Raw genomic sequence first — 27461 nt, 5'->3', positions numbered from 1 at the left:
CCCATGGCTTCGGAGGACCTCCCGCAGGTCCTCCAAAGCCGCGGGACCAGCGGACCCTCCGCAGGCAAGCCGTCGAGGGCAGCCTGCCTGCCGCCCTCATGGTGCCGGCAGAGCGCCCCCCCGTGGCTTGCCGCCCCAAGTGTGCACTTGGTGTGCTGGGGCCTGGAGCCGCCCCTGCATTTGTCCCTATTATTTAAATGTTATTATCTTTGGGTTTGCATTTATATAATTTGCAAACAAACAAAAACAAAACAGGGCTGTGAAAAGGAATTTGAAGGTGTGTCTGGTCGGAATAAAATAAGTCTTCCTCAGCTTCATGTCTCTTTAGAGAGGATTGAGAGAAGGGGTCCTGTGAGAAAAGTGTGAGGACTGAACTCAGTAGTTATTAGAGCTTATTAATGAAGCTAAAGGAGATCAGTGAACTCATATTCTTCCTGTCTGATGTAAGTTTAAACTGCAGCTCTAAAATATTGTAGTTTGCATGAATTTGAGGGTAGTTAGCTACCAAGAGACTTCCCAATTCAAATAGAAACTACAGAGAGATTGATATACAAGTCCTATGTAGAACTGAGTTGCATGCACCAGGGAAATGAGCTGAGACCTCACTTCCCCATGTGCTCAATTTTTTTTTTCATTTTTCATTGTAATTTAATGTCAGGATTTGTTGAATTATCAATAAGTATAGCAATGTCTGTTATTGTTTTGCTCAGCTGCTACTAAAATCAGAAGAGAGACTTGTGGTGATCTGTGTACACACACTGTCTTCATGAATGTTTTCACTTCTTTATGGTTTTACTTCCAGCTTTTCACCAAATGCCAGTGGATTCAAATTCCCTTTACCAGACAGCAGTTTCGGTGCTGCATAACTCATATTTGGATTGCACATCTCGGAATGGCTTTCAGTACAGTCGCGTGACTTTGGTGAAGAATGATGTCTTTTTAAAGGAGGTATGTTTCGTGGGCGAGGGGTTTAGTTCAAGGTTTTGCAAGGGAGGGAATTCCTTCTGTGTCTTCCAGGGTTCTGTTATGTTCCATTGTTTATTTTTGCCTGCCATTTATGGCAGATGTTTGATTCTTTCGTTTTCAGAGTTCAGTTAATTTATACATCCCATTGTGACCTTTGCCCAATTTACAATTCCTGAATGAGTCGAGCATTTTCTTTCTTTTCTCTTCTTGACCCTTCCGCTCCCCACCCTGCTCCTTCCTTTGACTGTGGAATAAAGGCTGCAAAACCTGCAGCTGCAGGGCCTCCTCTACAAGTCATGGGGGGCCATCAGGACCGGTTGAAATGGTAATGTGATGCTTGCTGCCTATGCTCTAAGACTTTTCGTGTGGAGCATGAGCTGCTTCACGCTGACTTGAGCCCCAAGTTAAATCAGGATGTCTCTCCTTTTACCCTGGCCCTGGCTTTCCAGTACCATCTTCATTTGTATTGTGCTTGAGGCTGTATTATTTGAAGACTGCAGATGACTCTTTTCTCCGAGCCCCCAGGAACCTGTGCTTCTGTTGTCATTAACCAAAAATAGAGCTGAAATCATAGTCAACATGTCACTGGGCAGGGTTCCCTCACCCTGGATTCCTCTCTGCAAGCAGTCCTCATGTACGCCAGTGGCAAGTTCAACACCAAGTGTTTTATTTACAGTAGACAAGTCCTTGTCCCTCCAACAACATAAAACTTTTACATTCCCTCTAGGCGGTGTGGGGGGGAGGGTGATGGTGGAGAAGTGGGAAAGGCAGTGGCGGATTAATGATTTTGCTGCCCCTAGGCCCTGAAATAATTGTTGCCCCGCCCACCCCTGCCCCACTCCAACTCCACCCTTTCCCCGCCCCCATTCCAACCCCTTCCCCTAAGTTCCGCCCAACTCCACCCCCTCCCTGCTCCTATTGGATCCCTTCCCCAAATCCCTGCCCCAGCCCCACCTCTTCCCCCAGCGCCACGCTCTCCCTCTTCCCCCCTCCCTCCCTTCCCCATGAAACAGCTGTTTCACGGGCAAGCGCTGGGAGGGAGAGGAGAGAAACAAGACGCGGCAGCACACTTGCAGAAGAGGCGAGCTGGAGCAGGGGAGCTTCTCCGTAGGTGCTCAGATTTGTCGCCCCTTCAAATTTGCCACCCTAGGCCTAGGCTTTGTCGACCTAGGCGATAATACGCCGCTGAGGGAAGGAAGAGCTCTCACCTCCCTGAGATCCTGGGTTTCACTGGCCCTTCCTTCCTGTCTACCCCTCCCTGCTCTTTCCTCTTCCTGTCTCTTCAGCTGAGGAGCTGAATCGCCTTGTTAACTGGTTAAACATTCTATCCTTAGCCAATGATCTCCTCAGCTGGACTTGCATGGAGACGATTGCCAAATCAGGCTTAGGCCGCTCTGATGCTGTCACACTGCATTACACTGGCACAGCTACTCTGTCGAGCAGGGTTTCTCAAATAGGGGTCGCTGCTTGTGTAGGGAAAGCTCCTGGTGGTCTGGGCCAGTTTGTGTACCTGTCCCATCCGCAGGTCCAGCCGATCGCTGCTCCAGGTCAATGGGAGCTGTTTACCTTCCTCTTCAGCATGGGGCTCGGGTCACTTGCAGATTTAAAATAGTGTAAATGGTGGATTCTCTGTAATCTGAAGTCTTTAAATCATGATTTGAGGACTTCAGTAGCTCAGTCAGAGGTTATGGGTCCATTACAGGGACGTGTGGGCAAAGTTCTGTGGCCTTCAGTGTACAGGGACAGGAGGTCAGACTGGATGATCATGATGGTCCGTTCTGGCCTTAAAGTCTTTGAGTCTATAAATACTTGTGTTGAAAGCCTTTTTAGGCATTCCATGATCTGTGTTTCCCCTGCACCAGCAGTTGTTTATCTTACTAGCATCTAAACAGTGCAGGTAGATGTTTCCTTGCATTGCTTTGGGTGTTAGTGAAGTCACTGATATTTGTAGGGAAATCACAGATCCTGAATTTGGGTCTTGCTACATAAATAAAGGAGGAACTAATTATTAACTACCATATTTTGATTTATAAAATATAATTATTAATACATATTAAGTATGTATGCTTTCAAGACTGTAAGACCTTAAATGCTTTCTGAAATTAATGAAAAAAGCATGGTAGTTACCTTTAGTTAATGTTTGTAAAGCACTTTAAAATCTTTAAATGAAATGTGCTATATAAATTCATAATATTCCCAGTGTCACAATATCAATATGGGTCTAGTACTTGGAATATATAAAAGAAGCAGCCTTTTTGTGTCTCCTACAGTACAAAACTTTTAGCCAAGAAAAGGAAGCGAGTGGCTATACCAAGGAGGAACTTGACGAGACCTATGCATTTCTTCTGTTTGATAGTGAAAGAGAGGTAACGTGGAAGAGTTGTTCAGCATAACATATTGAGAGGCTGCATCTCTGAGTACTTTCATTTTCAGTGAGGCTCCTCCCCAGGGAAGTCCATCAGAATTATTCTTAAATGGTTTAGTTTCTCTTTGTAATCTGCACTACCTCTTCATTGTGATCATTGCTGTATAAATAACCCAGAGGAGAATTTATCTGATAAAAAGGATCTGACAGTAACTCCTCATCTTTTTAAAAAACTCTTTTGTTGTTGCTATTGTTTGAGTGCTGACAGACTGTGCAAACAGAGGGAAGGACATTTTCTCTCCCCCAGTGAATTTACAATCTAGTTTAGACATGAGCAAAACAGCTCAGATGCATTTAGAATGAAAAAGAACCTCAGTGACAGAAAACAGGAATTTACAAGCATCCTTTTGAAGAAACTCTGTAGGTTGTGGAAGTAAAGTGCTAGAAGATTAAGAAAGTGCAAGACATCAGCTATCTGTCTGCCAAGACATTTCTGAGGGGGTGGAATTTTCCAAAAACTTCCAAAGCATTGTGTGTTGCATGAATATAAAATGTTCATTAAATGTCATAGCCAGACCTGATAAATGGCTCTCAGCATTTAGGGCCATCTTTCCCCTGACTTCAATGAACATTGGATCTGTCCGTAATTATATCCAGATCATAAGTGTCTTGTGGATGTGAAAATAATTAACTTTTTTGCAATACTTAAATGCCTTTATTAACTGAAGATATGTTTGCTAAGTGTTGTAATAGTGACAGGATAGCTATATATCTTATGTTTAAAATAAATAAATGAGGCTCTAACTTATTTTGAAGGCAAAAGCAGTGTGTCAGAGTGGACTTCGTATAAACACCAGATCCCTTACCACACTAGGTGATCCAGCAAAAGGTAAGATTTAAGCACAGAGAGGAAAATATCTGACTTGTTATAACGAACTGCAAGCAGTTTCTTAAAAAGAAACATACAAATGAACTTTTATGACATTTTGTTTACTATAAAGCAAAATAGTACAAGCAAATCTAAATGATTAGGGCCGCTGATGTTCGTAACTTGATTTACACACCCAACTGTATAGCTGATCAAATGTATAATTCAGAGGCTTACATCAATTTTACACTTTAAAGTTCAAACAAACATACAAAAAAACCACCCTGAGAAGTTGAACTAAAATTTGAAACTAAGGCGACATATTTGTTAGCATTGTATCTTCTGTTTTAAACTACTTTTATTATTGGTATCAGGGAGCTGAAATAGATTTTTGGGTCAACTGAAAGTGATATTATTGTAACTATACCTCCTTGCTCAGGAATCGAACTTTCTGGAATCAGTGGACTCAAACGGGTGTAAAACTGAAGTAGTGTGGCAATGAATCACACACTACATTTTTGAGAATTTAGACATGCGTTTTTGGTTTTTTGGGGGAAGGGGGCTACGTGAAAGCAATGCTAAAATAGAAAGTGTCTGAAATATTTTAATTTCTTAGTGTTTTTTTCTCCTGCTTGACCTAATATTTTTGTACATAGCTCCTTTTATTGAAAGTAGTTCAAGATATGTTGTGGTTTCATTTTTTTCTGATGTTTTGTACACTAGCAGCTGCCAAGGAATTGTTGCCTATATGAATTCAAACACATAATGTCACTCCCTTCCCTTGCCACCCTCTTGTATATGGAAATCAAGGGATAAATGCAGCCAATGAACTGGAAGATATCGGTTTTGACTGTTGGTAGCTATCTGTGTTTTGGGCTATAAGCACTGTTGGATTTTCCCCACAGAGAAAGGGGGTAGGAGGTGCCAACTTTCACATAAAGCTCTCTTGTATCATAAAATACTTTAGAGTTATTTTATCTGGAAGTTGAGGGCATGTAGAGGTTACAGAGAAGACGTAGGAAGGAGTGGTTGTAATCTAGTCTGAACCACAGACTGTCCCTCTTTCGTTAACCCAGGTGAAAGCTGAATAAAAACAAGCCCTCAGACACCACCACAGGTTACGTCTGATCTGAGCTCTCCTACTTATGTAAATTCCAAATTGATAACCCCTGCATATATTAACCCCCTCAACGCTAGGCCAACATACACTGCTATTTCTGACCTTTCTGCAAACCGCGTACTGTAAGTACTCCTACTAAGTCAGTAAGATGACTACTCACAGGAGTAGGCTCTAAGTTTGGTAGTGTACACTGTAGCCAGTCAGGTCTAAAATAAATCCATAGGCCTTAATTTTAACTTTGAAATGGATTTGAACACTTCTAACTGGGAAAATCTTATAACATACACATCTCCTGTGAGATTTGAGCGTCTTGGGAGGGGTGCGAAGTAATCGTGTGGTCTTACATGGTAGGCTTGGGTCTCATATAAACAATATATTGCAGGGCCCACAATCTACAATAGCAGACAACACTGAGCCGTCACAGTTTCAGTCCTTTAAGAATCCTTTTCAGGGTACAAAGGGACACTTTCAGGTAGCTTAGGCTCAAAATTAAGGTTTTACTCAAAAAACAAATCATACAGTATAATACTAAGATGTTTTTCATTGGGATTTTCTTATTTTGTCATTATTTATAATCCAGAATTCCCAAAAGAATATTAAATATGTTTTTATTTTATTTTTTAAAGGGGCGTATGTTTCCAAGTACTCAGACTACCTTCATCCAAGGCCCTGGTATCATGGAAAATCTGGCTATATTGTAATTTTTAAACTAATTAAGGTAAAACTCAAATCTTTTTTTCCCCCCCACAGACTGGTTAATGAAAGTTCCCATAGAGCAGCAGGCAACACAAAAATGATAATATTGGTGTGTTGTCTTAATATTGATACGATATAAAATCAATACTATATTGATATCTGTTTTTGGAATCCAGGGTATTTAGTACATATTGCTTAGGGACACAGTGCACCATGAAAGTATGAGATCAGTGAGCACCTTGATATTACTCCAGAAGCGTGGATGTCACTGAGGGTTTCATCTGAGAAGGGCTTTCAGTATTTGTTCCACAATCCATTAATTACTACTGGAGTTGCCAACTTTCTATTGGAACAAAACTGAAGGGCCTAGCCCCGCCCTTCCCCGAGGCTCTGCCCTGCCCCTTCCCTGAAGACCTGCCCCCCAGTCACTACATTCGCCCTCCCTCAGTGGCTCACTCTCCCCCACCCTCGCTCACTTTCACTGGGCTGGGGCAGGGGGTCGGGGTGTGGGAGGGGGTGATGACTCTAAATGAGGGTGCGGGCTCTGGGGTGGGGCCAGAAATGAGGAGTTCAGGGTGCAGGAGGGGACTTTGGGCTGGGACAAGTAGTTAGGGTGGGGGGTGGAGGGCTCTGGCTGGGGGTGTGGGCTCTGAGGTGGCGCTGGGGATGAGGGATTTGGGGTATAGGAGGGGGCTCCAGGCTGGGGGGTGGGGCCGAGGGATTCAGAATGTGGGAGGGTACTGCAGGTTGAAGCAAGGGGTTGGGGGTGGGAGGAGTGAGGGCTCTGGGGCGGGGCCAGGGATGATGGGTTCAGGGTGCAGGAGGGGGCTCTGAGCTGGGGCAGGGGGTTGAGGTGCAGGAGGGGTGAGGGCTCTAGCCTGGGAGTGTGGGCTCTGGGGTGCAGGAGAGGGCTTTGAGTTTGGGGGGGCTCAGGGTCGTGGGTTGGGGTTTGGGGGGATGAGGGCTCTGGGCTGGGGGTGCGGGCTCTGGGGTGGGCCCAGGGATGAGGGGTTTGGGATGCAGTGGGGGCTCAGGGCTGGGGCAGGGAGTTGGGGCTTGGGGTTGGAGTGCAGGCTTACCTTGGGTGGCTCCCTCTCAGCGGCGCAGCAGGACTAAGGCAGGCTGCCTGCCTGTCCTGAGGCACTGCACTGTGCCCCAGAAGCGGCCAGCAGGTCCGGCTCCTAGGCAGGAGGTGGGGGGCAGGAGGCTCCGTGGGGCTTTCTGCTCTCACCTGCAAGCACCACACCCCCCAACTCCCAAGTGCGGAGCCAGTGCTTGGGGTGGGGGCAGCGCGTGGAGCCCTGGAGCCCCCCTGCCTAGGAGCTGGACCTGCTGGCTGCTTCTGGGGCACAGCGCAGTGCCCCAGGACTGGTAGGGACTAGCCCGCCTTGGCTCTGCAGCACCACCGACTGGATTTTTAATGGCCTGGTCAGCAGTGCCAACTGGACTTGCCAGGTACCTTTTTGACTGAGTGTTCTGGTCAAAAACCAGACACCTAGTCACGCTATTTACTATGCTGCTAGACTTAAATGACAAACTCAGCTTTTGGCTGCAAAGATGGGGCTTCCATGGAAGCTGATTGGAGCTGCACACATACTCCTATCCAAAGGCAGAATTACAGCACTTCCAAATGTTAAGCATCTGGCGTGACATTGATCCATCCTGCAGCCGTGTCACCATAGGTGCCAACTTTTACCGGCACAGTGGGTACTCGTGCCCCCCGCCCAGCTCCAGCCCTGCCCCACCCCCATTCCAACCCCTTCCCTAAAGTCCCTGCCCCAACTCTGCCCCTCCCTGCCTCTGTTGGACTCTTCCCCAAATCCCTGCCCCAGCCCCGCCGAGTTCCCCCTCCCTCCCAGTGCTTGCTGTGCAAAACAGCTGTTTCGTGGTGCAAGCGCTGGGAGCTAGGGGGAAAAAATGGGCACAAGGTGCGCTCAGGAGAAGAGGCTGAGGCGGAGGTGAGTTGGGCTTTCCCTGTGGGTGCTTCAGCCCTGGAGCACCCACGGAGTCGGCACCTCTGCATGTCACGCAAGCTTGCAGCCTTGTAACAGTGTCACGTATGCGGTCCAGCAGTTTGAAGTTTGTCCTCCTGGCCACTGGGCGCTGCCGTGGTGCTGGATTTCAGGCATCCTCTCTTGCCTCCCCTCTCTGTGGTTCTCCAGATGGTGCTTGGCCAGCATTGTCTGAGCCCTCCTGGCAGCAGGGAGGTGGCGGTGGCAGAGCGGTGAGGGGGGGTGGTGGAAGTAGGGGAGCCGAGTGGGAAAGGCAGCTCCAAGTTCCTTGCCACTCCCCAGGCTCCCAGCAATCCACCCACGCTTTGTGCCAGGCTCTCTACCCCCAGCCCCCTCCACCCCACACCGCCCCAGACTGCCATCAGTGCCCTGGTTCTGGTTCTTCTCCCCTGCACTCACCGCAGCGAGTGTGCGGAGGAGGACATAGGCTCCCTGTGTCCCCGCCACCTGCTTGCCTTGCTCGGCAGGTCCCCAATGTGGAGATCGATTTATTGGTCTCCCTCTTCCAGGGAGTTGTGGAGGATGTGCATGCAGCACCTTTTATAGAGAGCTTTGAGGTTCGGGGAAGGATGGCAAAGTTATCTTCAAATTCAGGGGTGGTTTGCTTCCATTTAAAGCATTTTTACCAGCTTTATTTTTTGGCAAATGTGTTTGTCACAGGGAAAGGTTAAGTTTGTGCCAGAGAATTACACGGCGAATTACACCAATCCGACTCCTGGCTATGACTGCCACATCTCTGTGAACATAAACAATATTTCTTTGGAGACTAGTCATTTTCGGGCCTTCGAACTGAGTCAGGTACAGTGGCTGGCAACAAAGAGCTGGCTTGAAGAAATATTTCTGAACTTAATGTGAGATGGGGGTGGGATTAAGGACTGCATTAAGGCACTGCTGAGTGAAGTCATTCTCTTTCATCTGTTTTTCCTTTTTTTCCTTTCCAGTATTACGTGTATGAATTTTCCAGTGACAGTGTTGTTGAACGCCCTAGACAGCTCTGTCCCTGTGTAATAATAGCCTTTCAATACACGGAGCCTAAAATTATGTCAACATTAAATCATAAAAGAATGTAAGTGACTTTACGTTATTGTACAGCATTCAGTCATGTGACATTTTTCCTTGACAATTTTTAAGCATTCATCTTTTCTCCCTCCCTCCCTCACCCTTTTTTCTCTAGAACTGAACTTGAAAATAAAGGTAAGAGAACCTCTTGTTGGTTTGAAAAGTTGTCTTTAACTGTAGCTTTATTTGCATTGTTTTCATTTTCACATGACAATTCTTTTTCTAATTTTATTTTTAGTATATTGTTGCCCATGGAGAGGGCAGCTTTCTATCCAGGGGCACATATTGTGTGATATAGCCCTTAGGTCCCCATATGGTGCTGTGATTCCAGCACAACTGTAAGTATACGTATATTTTTCCTTTTTTAATGCTTGGATAGCCGCAGAGTGAAATGGAAAAAAAAACACAATTTGAGGCTTTATTGACACTGATGCTGGGAATCACAGATGTATCCTTTGGCACCTTAGCTAGAAAGGCAGTTTTGAGCTTCAAGCAGATGTAAAAGCTAAAGGCTCAGTCATAAACTCAGCAGCACCCCTGCTTAGGGGGGTAAGGAGCTCCTCTTACTCCCTTACATCATCCAGACATCCTGATATTATCGGGACCATCCCAATACTAGGGGCTATGTCTTATATAGACAACTATAAACCCCCACCTCAAAAAGGTGTCCTGATTTTTCACACTTGCTATCTGGTCACCCTACATGGGCTACCCTTATCACCTGAACTTTTACAGGGAGTGTGTTAGGGGAGAACAGACAAGAGCATTTCTGAGCTGCCACTCCTCCTACTTCCCTCCCATGCACAGAGGTAGCAGTAGCTGCTCTTGCCCCCCCTGTTCCCTCCCTTCCTCTTTCTTCCTCTCCCTTCCCAGGCTCTGCTGTTCCCCCACCCCCGTGCTGCCAGATGAGCTGGCACAGCGAGGAAAATGAGCTGCATCAGGGAAAGGGCATATTTCGCTTGCGCTACATGAGGTGTCTAGTTTTGAGTATTGAGCCCAATATGTGATTCCCGGTTTTTCTGTTTCTTTTTCCTATGGCAAATAGACTCTGTTATTATACTAATGTAGTCAGACTGCTGAACTGTAGCTTGAGGAAATGGTGAATAAGCTATTAAAGTAAGTGTTTTAAAATATTTAGTCAGAATTAGATAACGATGAAGAATTTAACAAGTTAGAGGGTTTGTAGTCTGTTTGGTGCTAGGGATTAGCTAGTCACTCATTTTCTTCTGATTATACTTTCCTCCCAGGTTTTCTGTGGTTTTTATGAATTTCACGGAGAGTGTGTATTGGCCTCTAAGCAAAAAACATATTTTTAAAAAGTTTTAAAGTGGGAGAGAGTAGAATAAATTGTCTTCTGTTTTTCGTAGGTTCTTACCCAGTATCCAGACAGGAAGGATACTGGCTATAACTCTTCAGGTCAAAAGCTGTTTTTTCCAACATATGCCCTATGACTTGCAGTAACATGTTGCTGTTTAAGGTTCCTTTGGGTCGGTAGAGACCAGGCCAAAGTCTGTTACGGAACACACAATGCCACCTTTCAGTTTCTGCGGTAGGCATCTATGTGGCTTTGTATCCTAACCATTTCTACCGTTTTGAGACATCTGATTGGACACTTCACTATTAGGTGGCATCACCTGTATCCAGGATTGTTAATTCTTTCTGATGTCTGCTCTTTGGAGACTATTATTCATTTGGCATCATTGTCAAGCTAGTCAAAGAAGACATAAATTGGTATTATTTTTAAAAAGTATTTTTTGGGAAGACTATTTTATTTTGTCAACTGAAACTAATTAATTCTGTTAGGTCCACTTCAATATTTTTTCTCTGGGAGCCAATAATCAATATGAGAGAGACAAAGTGGGTGATGTAATATCTTTTTATTGGACCAGCTTCTGTTGGTGAAAGAGAGATCGTTGGTCCAGTAAAAGATACTACCTCATCCACCTTGTCTGTCTCAGATCCTGGGACCAGTACAGCTACAACACTGCATATATCAGAGCTCGGTTCAGTGGAGTGAGCAGTTGTCCACTTTTCAGTTTTACAATGGTATAATAACCCTAGATTCATCATTCGAGTTAGAACTATACATATATTTGATCTTTACCACTTTTGCTCTTCTTTTGATAGGCCAGACAAATTGGAAATGCAATATATCATAGGTGTGTCTGATCTGAAAAAAAAGCTACCAGAAGCTGCATTTGGAAAAAGTAATTACACAAAAAACGAAGGTACATGTACAATCACTCACAGTATGAATAATTATTTCATAATTTTCCGTATGTGGCTTGTTTTCTTTTAAAGCAGCCCTTTTTATAGGGTGACAGAGGGTAGCACAAGATACTTCTGCGGTTGCTTATCCACACTCGGAGCCTGAATCTGCACAGTGTTGAGTATCCTCATCTATCTTTGATCTCAGGGTACTTTACATTCTGCCTGATCAAACCCATAGTCACTCGCTCCTGAGCCAGCAGGAGGCATTCAGCAGCCAAAGTGTAGTCCTCATGGCACAATCTAGCAACCTTCGGTAAGCCCAAAGAACAGAGTCTGCAGGGAGCAGCATCCAGCGGTCTGCTAAGGGAGTGCTACTGTGACTTTAGGTGTCTGTGAGAGGGAGAGATTAAATGGGAAGATCCACAGGGCTCTGAGAGAGGCTCGGAAGATACCATTTGAAGTCAAGTGTGAGGAAGCCTCATATCAGAGCAAATTTAGGGAGGGGAGAGAAAAGAGATTGACTAGGCTAGTAATTTATACTGCCCTTGTCGCTGTGCTATAAAGTATACGCGTAGGGATTTCTTCTTTTCTTTCTCCCTCTGCCCTAGTCAATGGGGTGGGTGGAGGAAGAAGAAATGTGAAGAAGAAATGTGTTCCTGTTTTCAAGTTTGGGTCTGTTAGTTTATATTTCTTTTGGTATGGAATTCTGACCGTTAGGATATGGTTTATGGAATCGTACAACCAATTTTTACAACGCTGAATGACAGGTTTAAACATTAATTTGTAATGGGGAATTCTGCTATTGACCTCAGAAACTGTTAGATAGGGCCCAGTGTCTGTTCCACTACACTGCATATGGAATCCAGGATATAAAAGAGGTGTTGTTGATTGCGTTCATGAGCATTTTATGACAGCTTGTATTTTATATTGCATACTACATACCTCTGGACAACTCCACAGAGCACTGCAAAATCAGTGAAAATACATAAAGTTGCTTTTGTCTGCTGCAGTGTTCCAACTGCGAACTTCCTCCTAAACTGGTGATAGCAGTAGATTCTTCCTGTGATGTGAATTCATGCAACTGTTTAGAAAATCTCTGCAGTATTTACTCTTTTAAAACCCAGGATTTTCATTCTCTGAATACTAATCGTGCTGGTCAATGAGCAGTACTACTTCTTTATTTCTGTTTTGTATGTCTGAGGTTAATTTAAATCAGTTATTTAAATATAAAGTGCTCTTTATTTCCTTCCCAGTCTGTTATCAAGATATTTACTTCAGTTTGTATGAAGTTGAAATTTCAAATAAAGACCAACATAAAATGGATCCATTATTAGAAAACCTAAAGGAAAAGGAGTTGGTAAGAATTATTTTAAGTGATTGTAGTCCGGGGGAAAATGGTCATATTTAATTTTTATGCGCAGATTCTTAGCCTTTTAAAAGGGGTTTACAGGTCTCTTCCTAAATAATGCAAATTGGCATCTGAGTTATTTAACTTTGAAAAGTGGAGTGTTGTATATTTTTAGGTGGCGGATTGTAATTTATGGAGTGTTGACAGAAGATTACAGAGTACAAGTTGTGACCTGATTTCTGGCATGAATTAAACACAGAACTGAATACAGTGCATTTTTCAAGGCCTTTGAGTCTTCCTTTTTGTCTTGTCGAGATGGGGTTTTTTTTTGTTTTTTTGTTACTGTTGCACACTAAATCATATAGTTAAAGGCCTCTTAGTGCATTATATGTATTAAGCTGGTGGAGACTGATTGCTGCAGTGCAAGCAGAATGCCCACTTACTGAGCAAAGGATACCAGGTGGCCCACTCTCAGAGTTCTCCTTTATGGCTGATAGGGAGCCTCAATCTAACCAGATACTTGGCAGCTGTCCTCTAGAAACTTCATAGGCTTTGTGAGTTGTGAAACTGTGGAGGTTATGCTCTGATCTGAAAAAGAATTTCTCCTGCAATTTCTCCTCCTGAGTCAAAGCTAGGGGGCCAAATCCTCACCTGATGTAAACTAGCAAGGTTCTGTTGACTTCAGGTACGGTATGCTGATATATACCAGCTGAGGACTGGCCCAAGGTGTGCAGCCTTCCACAGCTTCTCATTGTTCAGAAAGGCTGAAGAGATTGATGGCTGGATTTCGATCTTGGGTGACATGGGTAGAATCAGTGCTTAATTTGTGCCGAGGTTTGCCAGGGCTGAGTCCTGGCACCTCTAGGCTTGCTGTGTCAGTTTTGAATGTAGAAAAATTGCTTGAGCCCCAGCACCTCTTTCATTATAAATTAAGCACTGGGTAGAATGGAATCTTAGAGGAGCCTATGAAGTCAGGGTTTCAAAGTGACAGTGAATGAGGATTGGGTAGAATGGAATCTCAGAGGAGCCTGTGAAGTCAAGGTTTCAAAGTGACGGTGAATGGGGATTGAGTAGAATGGAATCTCAGAGGAGCCTATGAAGTCAAGGCAGCAAAGAGTCCTGTGGCACGCAGGGCCGGCTCCAGGCCCCAGTGCTCCAAGCGCGTGCTTGGGACAGCATGCTGCGGGGGGCGCTCTGCCAGCAGGCAGCTCCGGTGGACCTCCCGCAGGCATACCTGCAAGGGTCCACTGGTCCCGCAGCTCCGGTGGAGCATCCGCAGGCACGCCTGCAGAAGGTCCACTGGAGCCGCGGGACCGGCGGACCCTCCACAAGGAGGTCTGCGGGAGGTCCACCGGAGCCGCAGGACCGGCGAGTGGCAGAGCATCCCCTGCAGTGTGCCCCCGTGCTTGGGGCGGCGAAATGGCTAGAGCCAGCCCTGGTGGCACCTTATAGACTAACAGACGTATTGGAGCATGAGCTTTCTTGGGTGAATACCCAGTTCGTTGGATGCATGTGAAGTCAAGGTTTCACAGTGACGGTGAATGGGGATTGGGAATTAAGTGCAAATAAGAACATTTCATAATTGTATTTAAAGTATCAAAAATAGTCAAATTGGGATGAAAAACCTCTTCTGTGTTTCAAGGAGGAGGCAGCAAGCATTGCCCCACTCTGCTTTGTGACTTTTTATTATATTATTGTTATTTACCATTTATTTATGTTGGTTAATTGCTGGTGATTTTACTTCACAGGCACCAAATTGAAAGTGAAACTAAAATTACCAGCATTATAGTTTCACTTTCAACTGTGTGTGTGCATGTACTCTTCTAGCAGTCTGAAAACGAAAGTGCTATTGGGGTCATTTGTGCTGCGTGAAATCAAACTGCACCTATTTTGTTCCGTATACATTTCTGAACTGTATTTTAAACTCTGATGTCTAATAAGAGTTTGGCTTTCCTCATCCTTCCTGCTTGTAGCCTTCATACTGTTAAGAAATGTCATTGTTTTATTTATTTGGACATGCATTGTAATAACTTTGTGATGAACTTAGCTTTTATTCTTTTCCCGTACTGGTTGAAAACAACCATAAAATGTTTTAACGTTAATTTGTTTAAACATTAAATAGTGAAATTATTTAATGTTTCTAAATTACTGTATTTTCATTGTGAATGTGGTTTTTCGACATTTCCCATTTTGTATTGCTGATATTAATAAGTCAAACATCTAGAATATTTTATTTTCACTTTAGTCTGGTGATGTGGGTGGAACTGTTTTATTGTACATATAAAGCAGTCTCGTAGTTCCTCATTCACATAATCAGGTGGCAACACTTTATGTATCCTGCCCCAATAATGAAGAAATTGGGGATCCCAGAAATGTCAAAATACCCATTCCCAGACTCCTTGCTGGCTCCTTGCTGGGTGTGCCTATGCAAATATTTGAGACTTCACTTTCCGGACATTCTTTCCACACTTCCCATAATTCACCACCAGATGTCAGGGTACAGCTCATACTGACTCTGCTTACATCCACAAGTCGGATACTGGAGTTTTATTTCGCTCCTACTCTTGGATTTATTTGGACACGTTTTTTTAGTTGTGATATATTTATAACTATTTCTTGTTAAGGTGCTTAGAGGCTTGTGGACCTGAGACTCAAACTGTGAGGTCTTTTTAATTATTACATACCTTTGGATAAATAATATGTTATTAAGAAATAAGGAGGAGTGGCTAAATTTGGGGGATTGATAATAGACTATATGGAAGATTTCATCTATGGGTCACTAGCTCAAGTTGGCACAGGCTGGTACTGACGGAAATGTTTCTACCATCTTACTGTGGTTCATTGACCTCATCTATAAGAAATGAGTTGATCATGCTGGTTTATTTCTAGAGGAGTGGTTCTCAAAGCTGGTCCACCGCTTGTTCAGGGAAAGCCCCCGACGGGCTGGGCTGGTTTCTTTACCTGCCACGTCTGCAGGTTTGGCAGATCGCGGATCCCACTGGCCGCGGTTCGCCACTCCAGGCCAGTAGGGGCTGCAGGAAGCAGCGCAGGCTGAGGGATGTGCTAGCCACCGCTTCCTGCCACCCCCATTGGCCTGGAGCAGTGAACCACAGCCAGTGGGAGCTGCAATTGGCCAAACCTGCGGACGCAGCTGATGAACAAACTGGTCCGGCCCGCCAGGGGCTTTCCCTGACAAGTGGTGGACCAGCTTTGAGAACCACTGTCTTAGAGAACAGTTATATTAGAAAATCATCACAGCTGGCGCTCTTGTTGACAGTCTCAGCATAGTCAGAGAGGTCTGGAGGCTGAACTGTTGCCTCATCTCTAGAGGAGGTGCCACCAAGATTTTGTTGAGACACATTGGTGGGGAAACCTGCAGTGCTGGTGACTATGCAATGTGTCTTTAGCAAGTAATGAATTTGTTTTAAAGGAAAAGAAAAAAACTCACTATATTTTCATATGCACTTATTCTAGGCAATCATCAAATATTTACAAGATCAAGGGTTTCTTATTTTACTTACATCCTCTGCGTTAACAGGGGAGAAAGGTAAGAATTTATTAAGATCTTTTTTTAAATTGTAGAACACTCTCTTTTTTATAAATAAACTGCATTTTCTTTTTTTACAGGTTTTGACCTAGACAAGCCCATCAGTCTCCAAGCGTTGTTTTTATTCCCTTCATCTAGATCAGTATGTTTGACAGGTAGGGTGTTCTGTTTGCATCTATTATCTATGTAAAAATATTGAACATGTATAAAACAGCATTTATATTTTGATTATATGATTCCCTTTAGGCCTCTTTGTCAGCAGATTCTAAAACTCTAATACTGATGGAATTATAAACAGTGGTTTACCTATTTTAAATCTTTGAATGATATTCCCAGTAAGAACTAGAAGTTATCTAGGAACTTTGCTGAATAAAGCATTACTTAAGTTTACTGCTGTTTGTGGTCTCTAAGACTTGCCTCTGTTTTATGTAAAAAAATCAAGTGAATGGAAAATGAAGATTGCAAATTTAAACACACATATATAATACAATATAATATAATATAATATAATTTCAACTTCGTCGATGTTATAGTCACATAACATTTTATATCTGGATATTAATTTTATACCAGGCCTTTTAGAAGGTGATGGTGTTAATGTGTAAAGTTTATTTATTTAATCATGTGAAAAAATGGTTATTCGCTTTTTACTGCCCCACCGGCATTCTTTTCACTAATTCACCTCATTAGGGAATACTTCTAATATTGCAAACCTCTGAACAGTACAAGGCAAGCAGCAAAGGGCGGGGGCTCACAGGACCCCACATCCCTCAGACACACATACCCGTATCCTCTCTGGTGGGTCATAAGATACTGGACTATAGATCTGTGTAATCCCAATGAACAGTAAAGCAATTTAAAGTCATGTGTTTAAAAATGTATTATAACTTTTCTCTTCCTCTGAGACCGGTAGAGTTCATCACATAGTAATGAATGGTACGTCTATACAGCAAAAAATACTCTGGCTCCCAGGACTCATCCTGCAGGGTTAAAAATAGCTGGATAGATGCTTGGGCTAGATGCCAGGATGAAAGACCCTCCCGTGTCACCAGGTTTCAGAGCCCGGACTCCAGCCCAGGGCCAAACGTGTAAACTGCTATTTTTAGCGTTGCAACGCGACCCCAAGTCAGGTGACCCAGGCTCTCAGACTTGATGCCAACGGCTTTTTTCTTGCTGTGACGATGTACCGTAATGCAACTAACTGGACTGTACAGGTGGAGGGATACAAAAAATTGTAGCATTAAAAATGTTGCAATTCTAAAATAGTTTCTGAAACAACTTTTTATTGTAAACATATGGAATGTAATACGTGGTGCTGATAGAAAAGTTGTATTTGCTTCTCCTTTTAAATGACCTGTATAACTTTTGGCTTTGTTTTTGGTGTTTCATCCTAAACTCAAGCCAGTAAAACATTAGATCAACACACACTATCATGTATTTTATTCTGTTCTTGTTTTAGTGATTATTTGTATAGTGCTGACAATGTGCTCCAGTGCCATATAGCACACAAATAAAACAAACTAGGCCTTAAAGAGCTCATAATTTAGAAAAAGCGGCAAAGAGTTCTGTGGCACCTTATAGATAACAGACGTATTGAAGCATGAGCTTTTGTGGGTGAATACCCACTTCGTCGGATGCATATACAATTATGGATGTATAATTTAGAAAGTAGACAGGACCCAATTGGAAATCCAGAGGTGGGAGGAGTTTAGCTTATATTCAGGGGTGAAAGTAACTTACAGGACTTACCGGTACTGCTGGAGTCCTGAGGGGACGTGGCCTCATCTGGAAGATGCGGGACCTCTCAAGATTTAAAGGCCCTGGGGCACCACCTGTGGCTGGGAGCCCCAGGGCCTTTAAATCAACCCAGGGCTCCCAGCTGCAGAGGTGGCTGGGAGCCCCCAGGGCTCAGGGGCAAATTAAAGGGCCCGGGAGCTCCGGGCTCTTTAAATCCATGCCCGAGCCCGGCTCCTGGAGCTGCGGGGGGATTTAAAGGGCTTTGGGCTCCCGCAGCCGCGGGAGCTCCAAGCCCTTTAAATCCTGGTCTCAGCCCGGGCGCCAGAGCTGCGGGCAGGATGTAAAGGGCTCTGGGCTCCCCGGAAGCCCAGAGCCCTTTAAATTCCCGCCGCAGACGCCGGTGCAGTCTGGCATGGCATACTGGCTTACTTTCACCTCTGCTTGTATTTATTATTTGAACTAAGCTACAGACTCTCTTCCTTCAGGCAACTGTGGCAGAAAAGACAATTGTAGCTTGGCACACTGCTTTGGGAATGGCATTCCATGCATAGGGTGGGAGGAGACATACGGAGACGGATTTGAGAGAAGGAAATCACAGAAAATGGCAGAACAACAAGGGGAAAATGTGATAGCAGACAAGATCTAAGATGAAGGCTGTGGCAGAATTATGGATAGCTTTGAAGATGAATGTGAGAATTTTAAACTTGATGTGTCTCCAAAGGGAAGCTCCTGGAGGGATTCAGAATGGGGAGTGAGATGGTCAGTCTGTCAAGGAAGATAATTTTGATGGGCATATTTTGGAGAGATGGGAATGGGGATGATGTGGGTGTCACTGAGGCCAGAGAGGAGGATTTTGCTGTAGTCAAAGCAGGAAATGATTGGAGCCCAGCGCTGCCCAGATGAATGGGGCAGAAAGGACAGAGCTTTGATGTGTGGTAAAGTATGAAGTGGCAGGGTTTGAGCACAGTGTGGGTGTGGGAAGGAGTTTGCCATTTCTTCCTGGTTCCAAGCCACGAAAAGAGGGAAGTGGAGAGGATAATGTATAGTAATTAGAGCAGAGGTAGGCAACCTATGGCACGTGTGCCGAAAGCAGAATGTGAGCTGATTTTCAGTGGCGCTCACACTGCCCAGGTCCTGGCCACCAGTCCAGGGGGCTGTGCATTTTAATTTAATTTTAAATGAAGCTTCTTAAACATTTTAAAAACCTTATTTACTTTACATACAACAATAGTTTAGTTACATATTATAGACTTATAGAAAGAGACCTTCTAAAAACGTTCAAAGGTATGACTGGCACGTGAAACCTTAAATTAGAGTGAATAAATCAAGACGCGGCACACCACTTCCGAAAGGTTGCCGACCCCTGAATTAGAGTATTAATTATATTACAGTTCTTTAATTATTTTGATGGTGTATTTTCAATTAGATTGCACTGTAGGATTTTAACATTTAGTAGCTTCCAGTTGTTGGTTTCAACAGGACTCCTTTTTAGGTTGCTGTTTAATTTCAGTTTATCTGAATGAGCTATTATAGACCTGTGTTAACCCAGTTCAAATCTTGCTTTCCTGCCAGAACTGGACTTTCTCCTTCCCAGTGTTAAAAATAATGTTGTTATAGACTCTCTCCTAGCTCTGAGGGAAAGAGTGGAGAGCCTTTTGGTTGGCTGTGTACTAGGGTTTTGTCAGGCTATAAAGAGACTACCGCAAACAGAATATTGGGAATCATTAAGAAAGGAGTAGATAATAAGACAGAAAATATCATATTGCCTCTATATAAACCCATGGTACGCCCACATCTTGAATACTGCCTGCAGATGTGATTACCCCTTCTCAAAAAAGATATATTGGAATTGGAAAAGGTGCAGAGAAGGGCAACAAAAATTATTAGGGGTATGGAATGGTTTTCGTATGAGGAGAGATTGATAAGACTGGGACTTTTCAGCTTGGAAAAGAGATGACTAAGGGGGGGATATGATTGAGGTCTACAAAATCATGACTGGTGTGGAGAAAGTAAATAAAGAAGTGTTATTTACTCCTTCTCATAATGCAAGAACTAGGAGTCACCCAATGAAATTAATAGGCAGCAGGTTTAAAACAAACAACAGGGTGTATTTCTTCACACAAGGCACAGTCGACCTGTGGAACTCCTTGCCAGAGGATGTTATGAAGACCAAGACTACAACAGGGTTAAAAAAAGAACTAGATAAGTTCATGGAGTATAAGTCCATCAATGGCTATTAGCCAGGATGGGCAGGAATGGTGTTCCTAGCCTCTGTTTGCCAGAGGCTGGGAATTGGTGAGGGGATGGATCACTTGAAGATTACCTGTTCTGTTCACTACCTCTGGGGCACCTGGCATTGGCCACTGTCAGAAGACAGGATACTGGGTTAGATGGACCTTTGGTCTGACCCAATACGGCCGTTCTTATGCCCTTGAAGATCTGATGGTTAAAGGCTTTGAAAATTAACAGTGTCTATTGTGAGCTTCCCTAAGGGCTTGTCTACACAGCGTTTGGCAGCAAGCCTCCCATCCCTGGTCAACAGACTTGGGCTTGCAGGGCTGGTGCTAATACTCTAAAAATAGCTGAGTAAAGAGCACTTTGAAGTTTCGGCGCAAGTTGGAGCTCGGGCTCTGAAGCCCACCCAATGTGAAGAATGTAGGATAATTGTAATATGATTGGGATTGCCCAACCCAGCGAGCCAATGTGCTGCTGCATTCTTGAACAAGCAACAGGCAGCAGAGCAGCACTGCTGGGAGCCTTGCTAAGAGTGACATACGTCAATCAAGACTTGTGCTCACAAGGGCTTGTGTTGCAGTTGTGAGATTGCAGCAGGCTAAATAATGAAGCTGGTTGCACAAATTGCGCATCTGGAAAAACCTGGCAAGCCATATCTGACATTGGTTATTCATGGAGAGGGTGTGGTTGAAAAACATCTGACTCTATGCTCAAATTAATTCCCACGAACAGCAAGGACAATTAACAAATGGAGATATGAACCTTCAGCAAGACATCTGTTCAGAAGTGGCGCCAGGGTTTTTGCTGCCGTAGACGGCAGCGCTCCTCCTCTGAGCATTCAGTGGCGGGGGGTCCTTCTGCTCCGCATCTTCGGGGCACTTTGGTGGCGGGTCCTGGAGCGAGTGAAGGACCCGCCGCTGAATTTCCACTGAAGATCTGGAGTGGATGGACCCCCCCCACCGCCGAATTTCCACCAGGGCGGCAAAATGCCACCCTGCAAATCCTGCCACCCTAGGCAACTGCCTAGGGTTTCCTAGTGGAAGCGCCGGCCCTGCATCTGTTTTGCTAACGTTGAAGACAATGGGTGGTAAAATTCTGGCCCCATTGAAGTCAATGGTAAAACTCCCATTGTCTTTAATGGGGCTGGGATTTCACCCAATATATCCAGCTAAGAGTAACGTTCTGGAATTATTATTATATATTTGTATTACCATAGCACATCCTGTTTATACCCTCTTTTCCCTAGTCTGCACAACATACTATATGTCTTTTCTTTAGTAGAACTGTAGTTTCTAATCCAATTACTTTCTCCAGTAGTCTGCATAGTAAAGATGCAAATACTCTTGAAGGCAGCATCTGAACAGGGAGATAAACAGCACAGGCCAACCCCCGTTTACTGAATGTTGAGATATCTCAAATTTTAAATTGGTCTGGAACCAGAAATTCATTTATTCACAACTCTGTTTATCCCAACATTTCAGATTTCCTTGGAAACATTCAGATAACTGAATTTGATCTGTGTATGATATGTAATGTTACACTCTTTTCTCTAAAGCCTCTGGAATAACTTGCACAACAGGGCAAGCTAATGAAAGCATATTAGCTTCGAATTTCTTTCTTGATTCTCAGGGGTCTAGTCTATGTTTGTTATCCACCTTATCTTTAGCAGGAGTTGAAAGCATCCATCAAAGTGAGGAGAATGTTTTGGGGATAACTTTTTGTGGGTGTTTCAGACCTTTAATGTTATTTAGCATTGATATGTTTGTGTGTCTGCGTGATTATATTGTTATATTATTGAAGTACTTTTTTTTTTCTTTTCAGTAAAAAAACAAGAATTGAACTGTGAAAATGAACTTAACGAGATCTCTTTAAAAGTAACCTCTATTTTGCCTGGCCTTCGCTATGCCATACAGGAAGCTACAACATGTCCACCTGAGGCAGGAATCCATTCCAGCATTTTGGTTAAGCGGTACTTTCAGAAATTTGCAAAACTTGATAAAAATTCACTTGCAGCTTCTGGCAGAAATGACAATTTGCCCCTTTCTTGTGCTCTATCACTAAATAAGTCTGAAAGTGATTCTCCTTCTGAAAAATGCCAAAAAGAGTCATTTTCCCAACTGCAGTCCTACATTTCTGACCCCAGCAGCTATTCTTTGGAAATGTCCGTGGCCTTAGACTGTTTGGTGGGCAATCCTCAGTCCCTGTGCAGCGTTTCTGACAGAAACTGTGATGCCGACTTTTCTTTCGTTTTGCCACCGGACTCTGTGCTTCCTGACATAGCAGCAGAGATAAGACTTGAAACTGAAAAACCTAAGAGTACTCCAGAATTGAACCAGTTTCAGGAAGATACCAAGATAGGAATGAACCCAGCAGGTAATCTGAAGATGCAGCAGAATAAGAGGAAATCCAGCAGAGCCATTGTGACTAGCACAAAAAAGAAATGGGCCCCTTTGAAAATTCTTTCTGTGGTGGACAGCAACAGAAAAGGGACCAAAAAGAAAAAGATGAATGTTTCTTTTCCTTTCCTCAAAAAACAAGGACTCACAACAAATTCTAGTGAACCCACGCTTAAATTAGCAAATTTGCAGTTTCCACATAAAAGAAAAAGAGGTAAGGACCATATAAACCAACTAGCTCAAAAAAATGTGTCATATATAATCCATGTCTGAAGTTTAAAACTCTTATCACAATTGTCTTACCTTGTTTGTGTGCTGATATACTTAAGGAACATAACAGGTTTCAATATCTCAAGCAGGTAGATCAGTTGCTGAATCATCACTTGTTGCTAGTTGATTGAAAAACTTCCCTTCATGATTTGCCTACTGTCTTCGGGTATGGCTACACTTGGAATTTCAAAGTGCTGCCGCGGCAGCACTGCGGGAGCACTGCCATGGCAGCGCTTTGAAGTCTGAGTGTGGTTGGAGTGACCCCGCTGGGAGAGAGCTCTCCCAGTGCTGCACGTAAACCACATCCTCTACAGGTGTACCCAGCGCTGCTGCCCTGATTACACCGACGCTTTACAGCGCTGTATCTTGCAGCGCTCAGGGGGGTGTTTTTTCACACCCCTGAGCGCAAAAGTTGCAGCGCTGTAAAGTGTGAGTGTAGCCATACCCTTCCTTACAGGGGACTCTCATTCTCACTATGACCCTGATGACACACATAGTGATAAACTTGCAGCCAAAATGCCTTGGGCATGCAAAGCCATTGTCGTATATGTCCACCCACAACAGTCATTCCAGACGTTTTACAAGTGTTGTTTGTATCAGTAGCTGCAACATCTAGAGCTGGTCTTTAGTTCGGGTTCGGCTGAATTCGTGCAGTCTACAATGGTTTCTCCCCCATGTGGATTGGAAACAATGAGTATGGCTGTTCAACTGACATGCCAAAGTCCTTCCTGCACTGCGCTACCTTTCATTTGGAAATTACCAAAAAGCTTCTGCTCCTAGCAACAGTTCTGAGCAATATGAGACAAGTACTCAGAATCCACTTGGGATGTTAAACAAATACATCTAGGCTTTACATCTAGGTGTGCCAAGCAGGAAGAGTACAGCAACTTATCTACAGGACCTGATCAAGTGTTGATTCTTGAACAGTGAAAGTGTTGAGAAATAGTGGACTAATAAGTTTGTGAGTTGAAGCTTAAATTTTAAGAATAACTTGCTGGTTACTTTCAATCATATACAGTGGACCCTTGCTAGAATGCGCGTCTGTATAACGCGAATTCGCATATAACGTGGTCGTGGCCATGGATCCCAAATGTAATTACTTTAATTGCAATTCATTGTAGCGCAGTCCCTGCGTTAAACATGGATCCCAAATCCCGCATTCTAGCGAGGGTCCAGTGTACTCCTCTTTATAAAATCAAATATCTTAAACCAATTGTCATCAGGATTGTGTTGTCACCAGTGCTTATTGTCAGCAGTAACTTTTACAGTCCTGCGTCTATTGAAACTAGTGTTGCTTTAAAAAAAAATTTTTTAACTAACCCCCTTTAAAAAGACCTTTCTTTATCCAAGGTGCTGAGGTACTGTCTGCAGAATTTGTACACAGGACACAATCTGAGCCTACAACTAAAGGAACTTCTTCGCCTGAAGATGTTAGTTTGGATACCAAGAAACCAAGGAAACTGAAGCAACCAGATGAAAAAAATGTTCAGACTTCTGACAAAGTCGCAAAGCAAACAAAAAGTAAGACAGTAATAAACGTTCCTAAAGGGAGCTGTAACCCTAAAGCCATAAAGCAATTGGAACCTGGTAAGAATGTTGCTCTTTGTGTAACTTTTCATCTAAAATATTGGGGATATCATGACTATCTGATTTGATTTGTAAATAGTTCCAGCCTCTTTGAGATACTTTGTAATCACTCAAATAGTAAGCTTGGAAAATGTGCAGTTCTCTGATAATTCAAACTGCCCTTTTCACATCTCAGAATGGTTCATGCTTTTAAACTACTTTAAGGCAAATTGTGTAATGTGTCTTATAAGCCCAGTTTATATTTGGAATCTGACCAGATGTTTAGCTTATTACACTATAAATCCAGTCCTTTTAAAAATAGTGAAATTGCCACAACCCAAAAGAATAAACTAGAGAGAGTTTAAAAAGCAGCATGGAAAGCCTGTTGTTACAGCATGTGCAAATGTTGGCTTGCAAGACTCTGGCTGCAACTGAGAACTAGTATTAAAGTGCCAGAATAAATGGTGGAACAGGAAAGCCCTTACATTTTTTAAACTCAGCATGTTTTACAACGTCCATCTCTGGATCTCTCTGTCTCCAGTCTTTCTTTCTGGCCCCTTTGCCAAGTGGAGAGGAGGTTTTGGAGAGTAATCTCATTCCCTGGACTCAAATTGTGAATCATTATTTTACTACAGATCATAAAAAATAAGCAATGCTGTCTGTGGTATAAGCAACATACTTCATTCAGTGTTTGTTAGATTAGCATTCTTCTCCTACCTGTGGACTGGCTATGGCGGAGGAGAGGTGGAGTCTCAAGCCTGAGCACCGAGCCTCTCCAGTGTCTTGTTTATGCCCTCAGAGGGGACATCCTGTTGATTTGGTTTGGTTATACAAATACGTAGGCATGTAATATTTTAGTGAAAGAAACTGGGAAAGAAACTCCCAGCATGTGCCAAAAAAAAAAAAAGGGAAAATTTTTAGAAAGAAGAAAAACACAACTTAAATGCCTTGCTACAGAGCCAGAGCTTAGCCCTCAGGACACTATACAGAGCTTATCTTTCCATGGCTTTGCATGAAGAGTGGGAAGAGAGATTTTTTGTACTGTTTTTTCTGATGAGTCTACTTTAAGGAATGTTATATACATTTTGTATTGTTTTTACATGCACACGCCCAGAAACGTGGTGGGTGCATTTTAAACATTGGGAAAATAAATAAATAAATATTCCTGACGCTCTGGAGTTTTGTGTCACTGGCTGACTTGCAGGTGGCACCATAATTGTGCCTGGGTCTGTATAAAATGCACAGTCTTTGAGATGCATGTGTTTGTATTGTGCATTTGGAAGCACTGATTATGCACTACTTGGAAGCGTGCATCAGTGGGGTTTCTTTCCTCTTGTTAAAGACTTTAGAAACTATGTGCAGAATTAAAAGCAAACTACTGTTAATGCAACATGAAGATTGCAAATTAAAATGAAAAAAAGAGAGGAAGTGTAAAAGTAATGTTCACAGAACCATTACATTGTATAAATGTAGTATTTTTCCTTTCTGGCTGGATTGTTTAAATGTATACTTGAATATATACCTTGTGTGCATGTGCTCAAGTTAAGATTCTGTTACATTGTAAACTCACAGCCTCTCTCTGTACGTACAGCTCCTTGCACAACAGAGCCCCACCCTAAAATGCTACTGTAACAATAATAATAGCAAAATTAACTTTTGTATTTCTTGAACTTTTATTTTAAATTTGCAAACTTACCATTCAATAAATATCTTTTTACTTGCAAACTGGGTATATTTGATGTGGAAATAATTGAGAAGTAATAAATCCCATGATGCCATTTGGACAGTCACTTTTAAGAGCAGAACTCTTAAGTATTTCTCATGATAGAAATCTGTGGTTTAGTATTTATTATCTGATTTTATTTTTCTTATGCAGTAAGGAAAGAGACTTTGTTACTGTCATCGAATGAAATTCCATCAGAAAGTCAAGGGACAGTCAGCGGTGCAAATGAGACTTACACACAAAGTGTTACTGCTCCAGATATCAACCTGACTCTGAAAGGAAGTAACTGTGAATCACATGGGTTGAATTTGTTGGCTGATCTAGCTCTGAGCTCTTGCATTCCTCCACTTGATTGTAAAGATAGTAGAGTTGCCTCTCCTGATGACCTCTCAAAAGAGCGACGCTCTCTTCGGAAAAGGAGGCCTTCGCGAATTGCTTCAGATCATGAATACCACAGGGTGGATAAATATCTAAAGGGAGGATCCTCTTCTAGCAAAACAGAGAATCAGAAACTTCCGTCTCCTGCAAAATCTGATTTAAGAAAAGACTTAGCTGCTATCCCAAGAGATAAAAGCCCTGTAATTTCCAGCAAGAAGAACTGCACAAGCCCTAACTCTGCAAAAGCCCGGCCATTGCTTTCCAAGGAGGTGCTGGATACTTCAGATGTGAGCAAGCATTCTTCTATTGCCTCTGAGCACTCTTACGCCTCACAGGTGTCCGAACATTCTAAAAAACACACCCTCCCAAAAGGAGGACAGGGCCCTGCTGCCTTCAGAAATGGAGCTAAAAGTGCTAACTCAGGTCCCCTAGTTGGGAAAGTTCTGCCTTTCCGGCATCAGCAGAACAATACTCATACGCAGAAGCCCTTTGACGACTTAGTAGTAAAACGCAGAAGAAGTGTCCTTTCTTCCAGGTTGAAGGAAGACTTCTCCAAGTCTCACACAGTGAAGAGCTGTGATGGATCTGTTACGGTGACATGTCAATGGGAAGCTGAATACCTCTTCAATTTAGATAGCAAATACACCAATAATTCTTTAGAGAAAACTGTGATTCGTGCTCTGCATGGGTAAGAGACTCAGTGGTGGGTAAATTTCTTGCCCTAACTTCTCTACAGTACTTCTGGAGCACTGTTGAAAAGAGGTTTCTTTGGCCTGCTCTACACTACAGACGTAGGTTGACAAAAGGCAGCTTATGTTGACCTAACTTTGTCAGTGTCTACGCTACAGCCGTGCTCCTGACAGTGTAAGGGCCCCACTGCACCAACATAATAACTAGGCAATTAATCGCAGTTAACTCACACGATTAACTCAAAAAAATTAAGAATCAGAGGAGTAGCCATGTT

General features: G+C 43.3%; 1 protein-coding gene across 2 annotated transcripts in view; it reads left to right on the top strand.

Moving 5' to 3' along the window:
* Positions 1-27461, top strand: part of TASOR2 (transcription activation suppressor family member 2) — a 74604-nt gene that overhangs the window by 16486 nt on the left and 30657 nt on the right. Inside the window, exons 2-16 of one of the 2 annotated variants that reach the window (XM_075063636.1) lie at positions 803-948; positions 3237-3332; positions 4148-4220; positions 5946-6037; positions 8688-8825; positions 8969-9093; positions 9202-9221; positions 9325-9424; positions 11214-11314; positions 12551-12654; positions 16120-16192; positions 16273-16347; positions 21986-22774; positions 24181-24417; positions 26273-27185. In XM_075063636.1, the coding sequence (XP_074919737.1) occupies positions 803-948; positions 3237-3332; positions 4148-4220; positions 5946-6037; positions 8688-8825; positions 8969-9093; positions 9202-9221; positions 9325-9424; positions 11214-11314; positions 12551-12654; positions 16120-16192; positions 16273-16347; positions 21986-22774; positions 24181-24417; positions 26273-27185 (3082 nt within the window). The remainder of the gene's footprint in view (positions 1-802; positions 949-3236; positions 3333-4147; positions 4221-5945; positions 6038-8687; positions 8826-8968; positions 9094-9201; positions 9222-9324; positions 9425-11213; positions 11315-12550; positions 12655-16119; positions 16193-16272; positions 16348-21985; positions 22775-24180; positions 24418-26272; positions 27186-27461) is intronic. The other variant, XM_075063639.1, reaches the window with a different exon arrangement.

The sequence above is a fragment of the Chelonoidis abingdonii genome, chromosome 1 (genome assembly GCF_003597395.2).
Source record: "Chelonoidis abingdonii isolate Lonesome George chromosome 1, CheloAbing_2.0, whole genome shotgun sequence".
Classification (NCBI taxonomy): domain Eukaryota; kingdom Metazoa; phylum Chordata; order Testudines; family Testudinidae; genus Chelonoidis; species Chelonoidis abingdonii.
The sequence above is the reverse complement of the archived record's forward strand: the minus strand, read 5'-3'. Positions and strand labels throughout refer to the sequence as shown.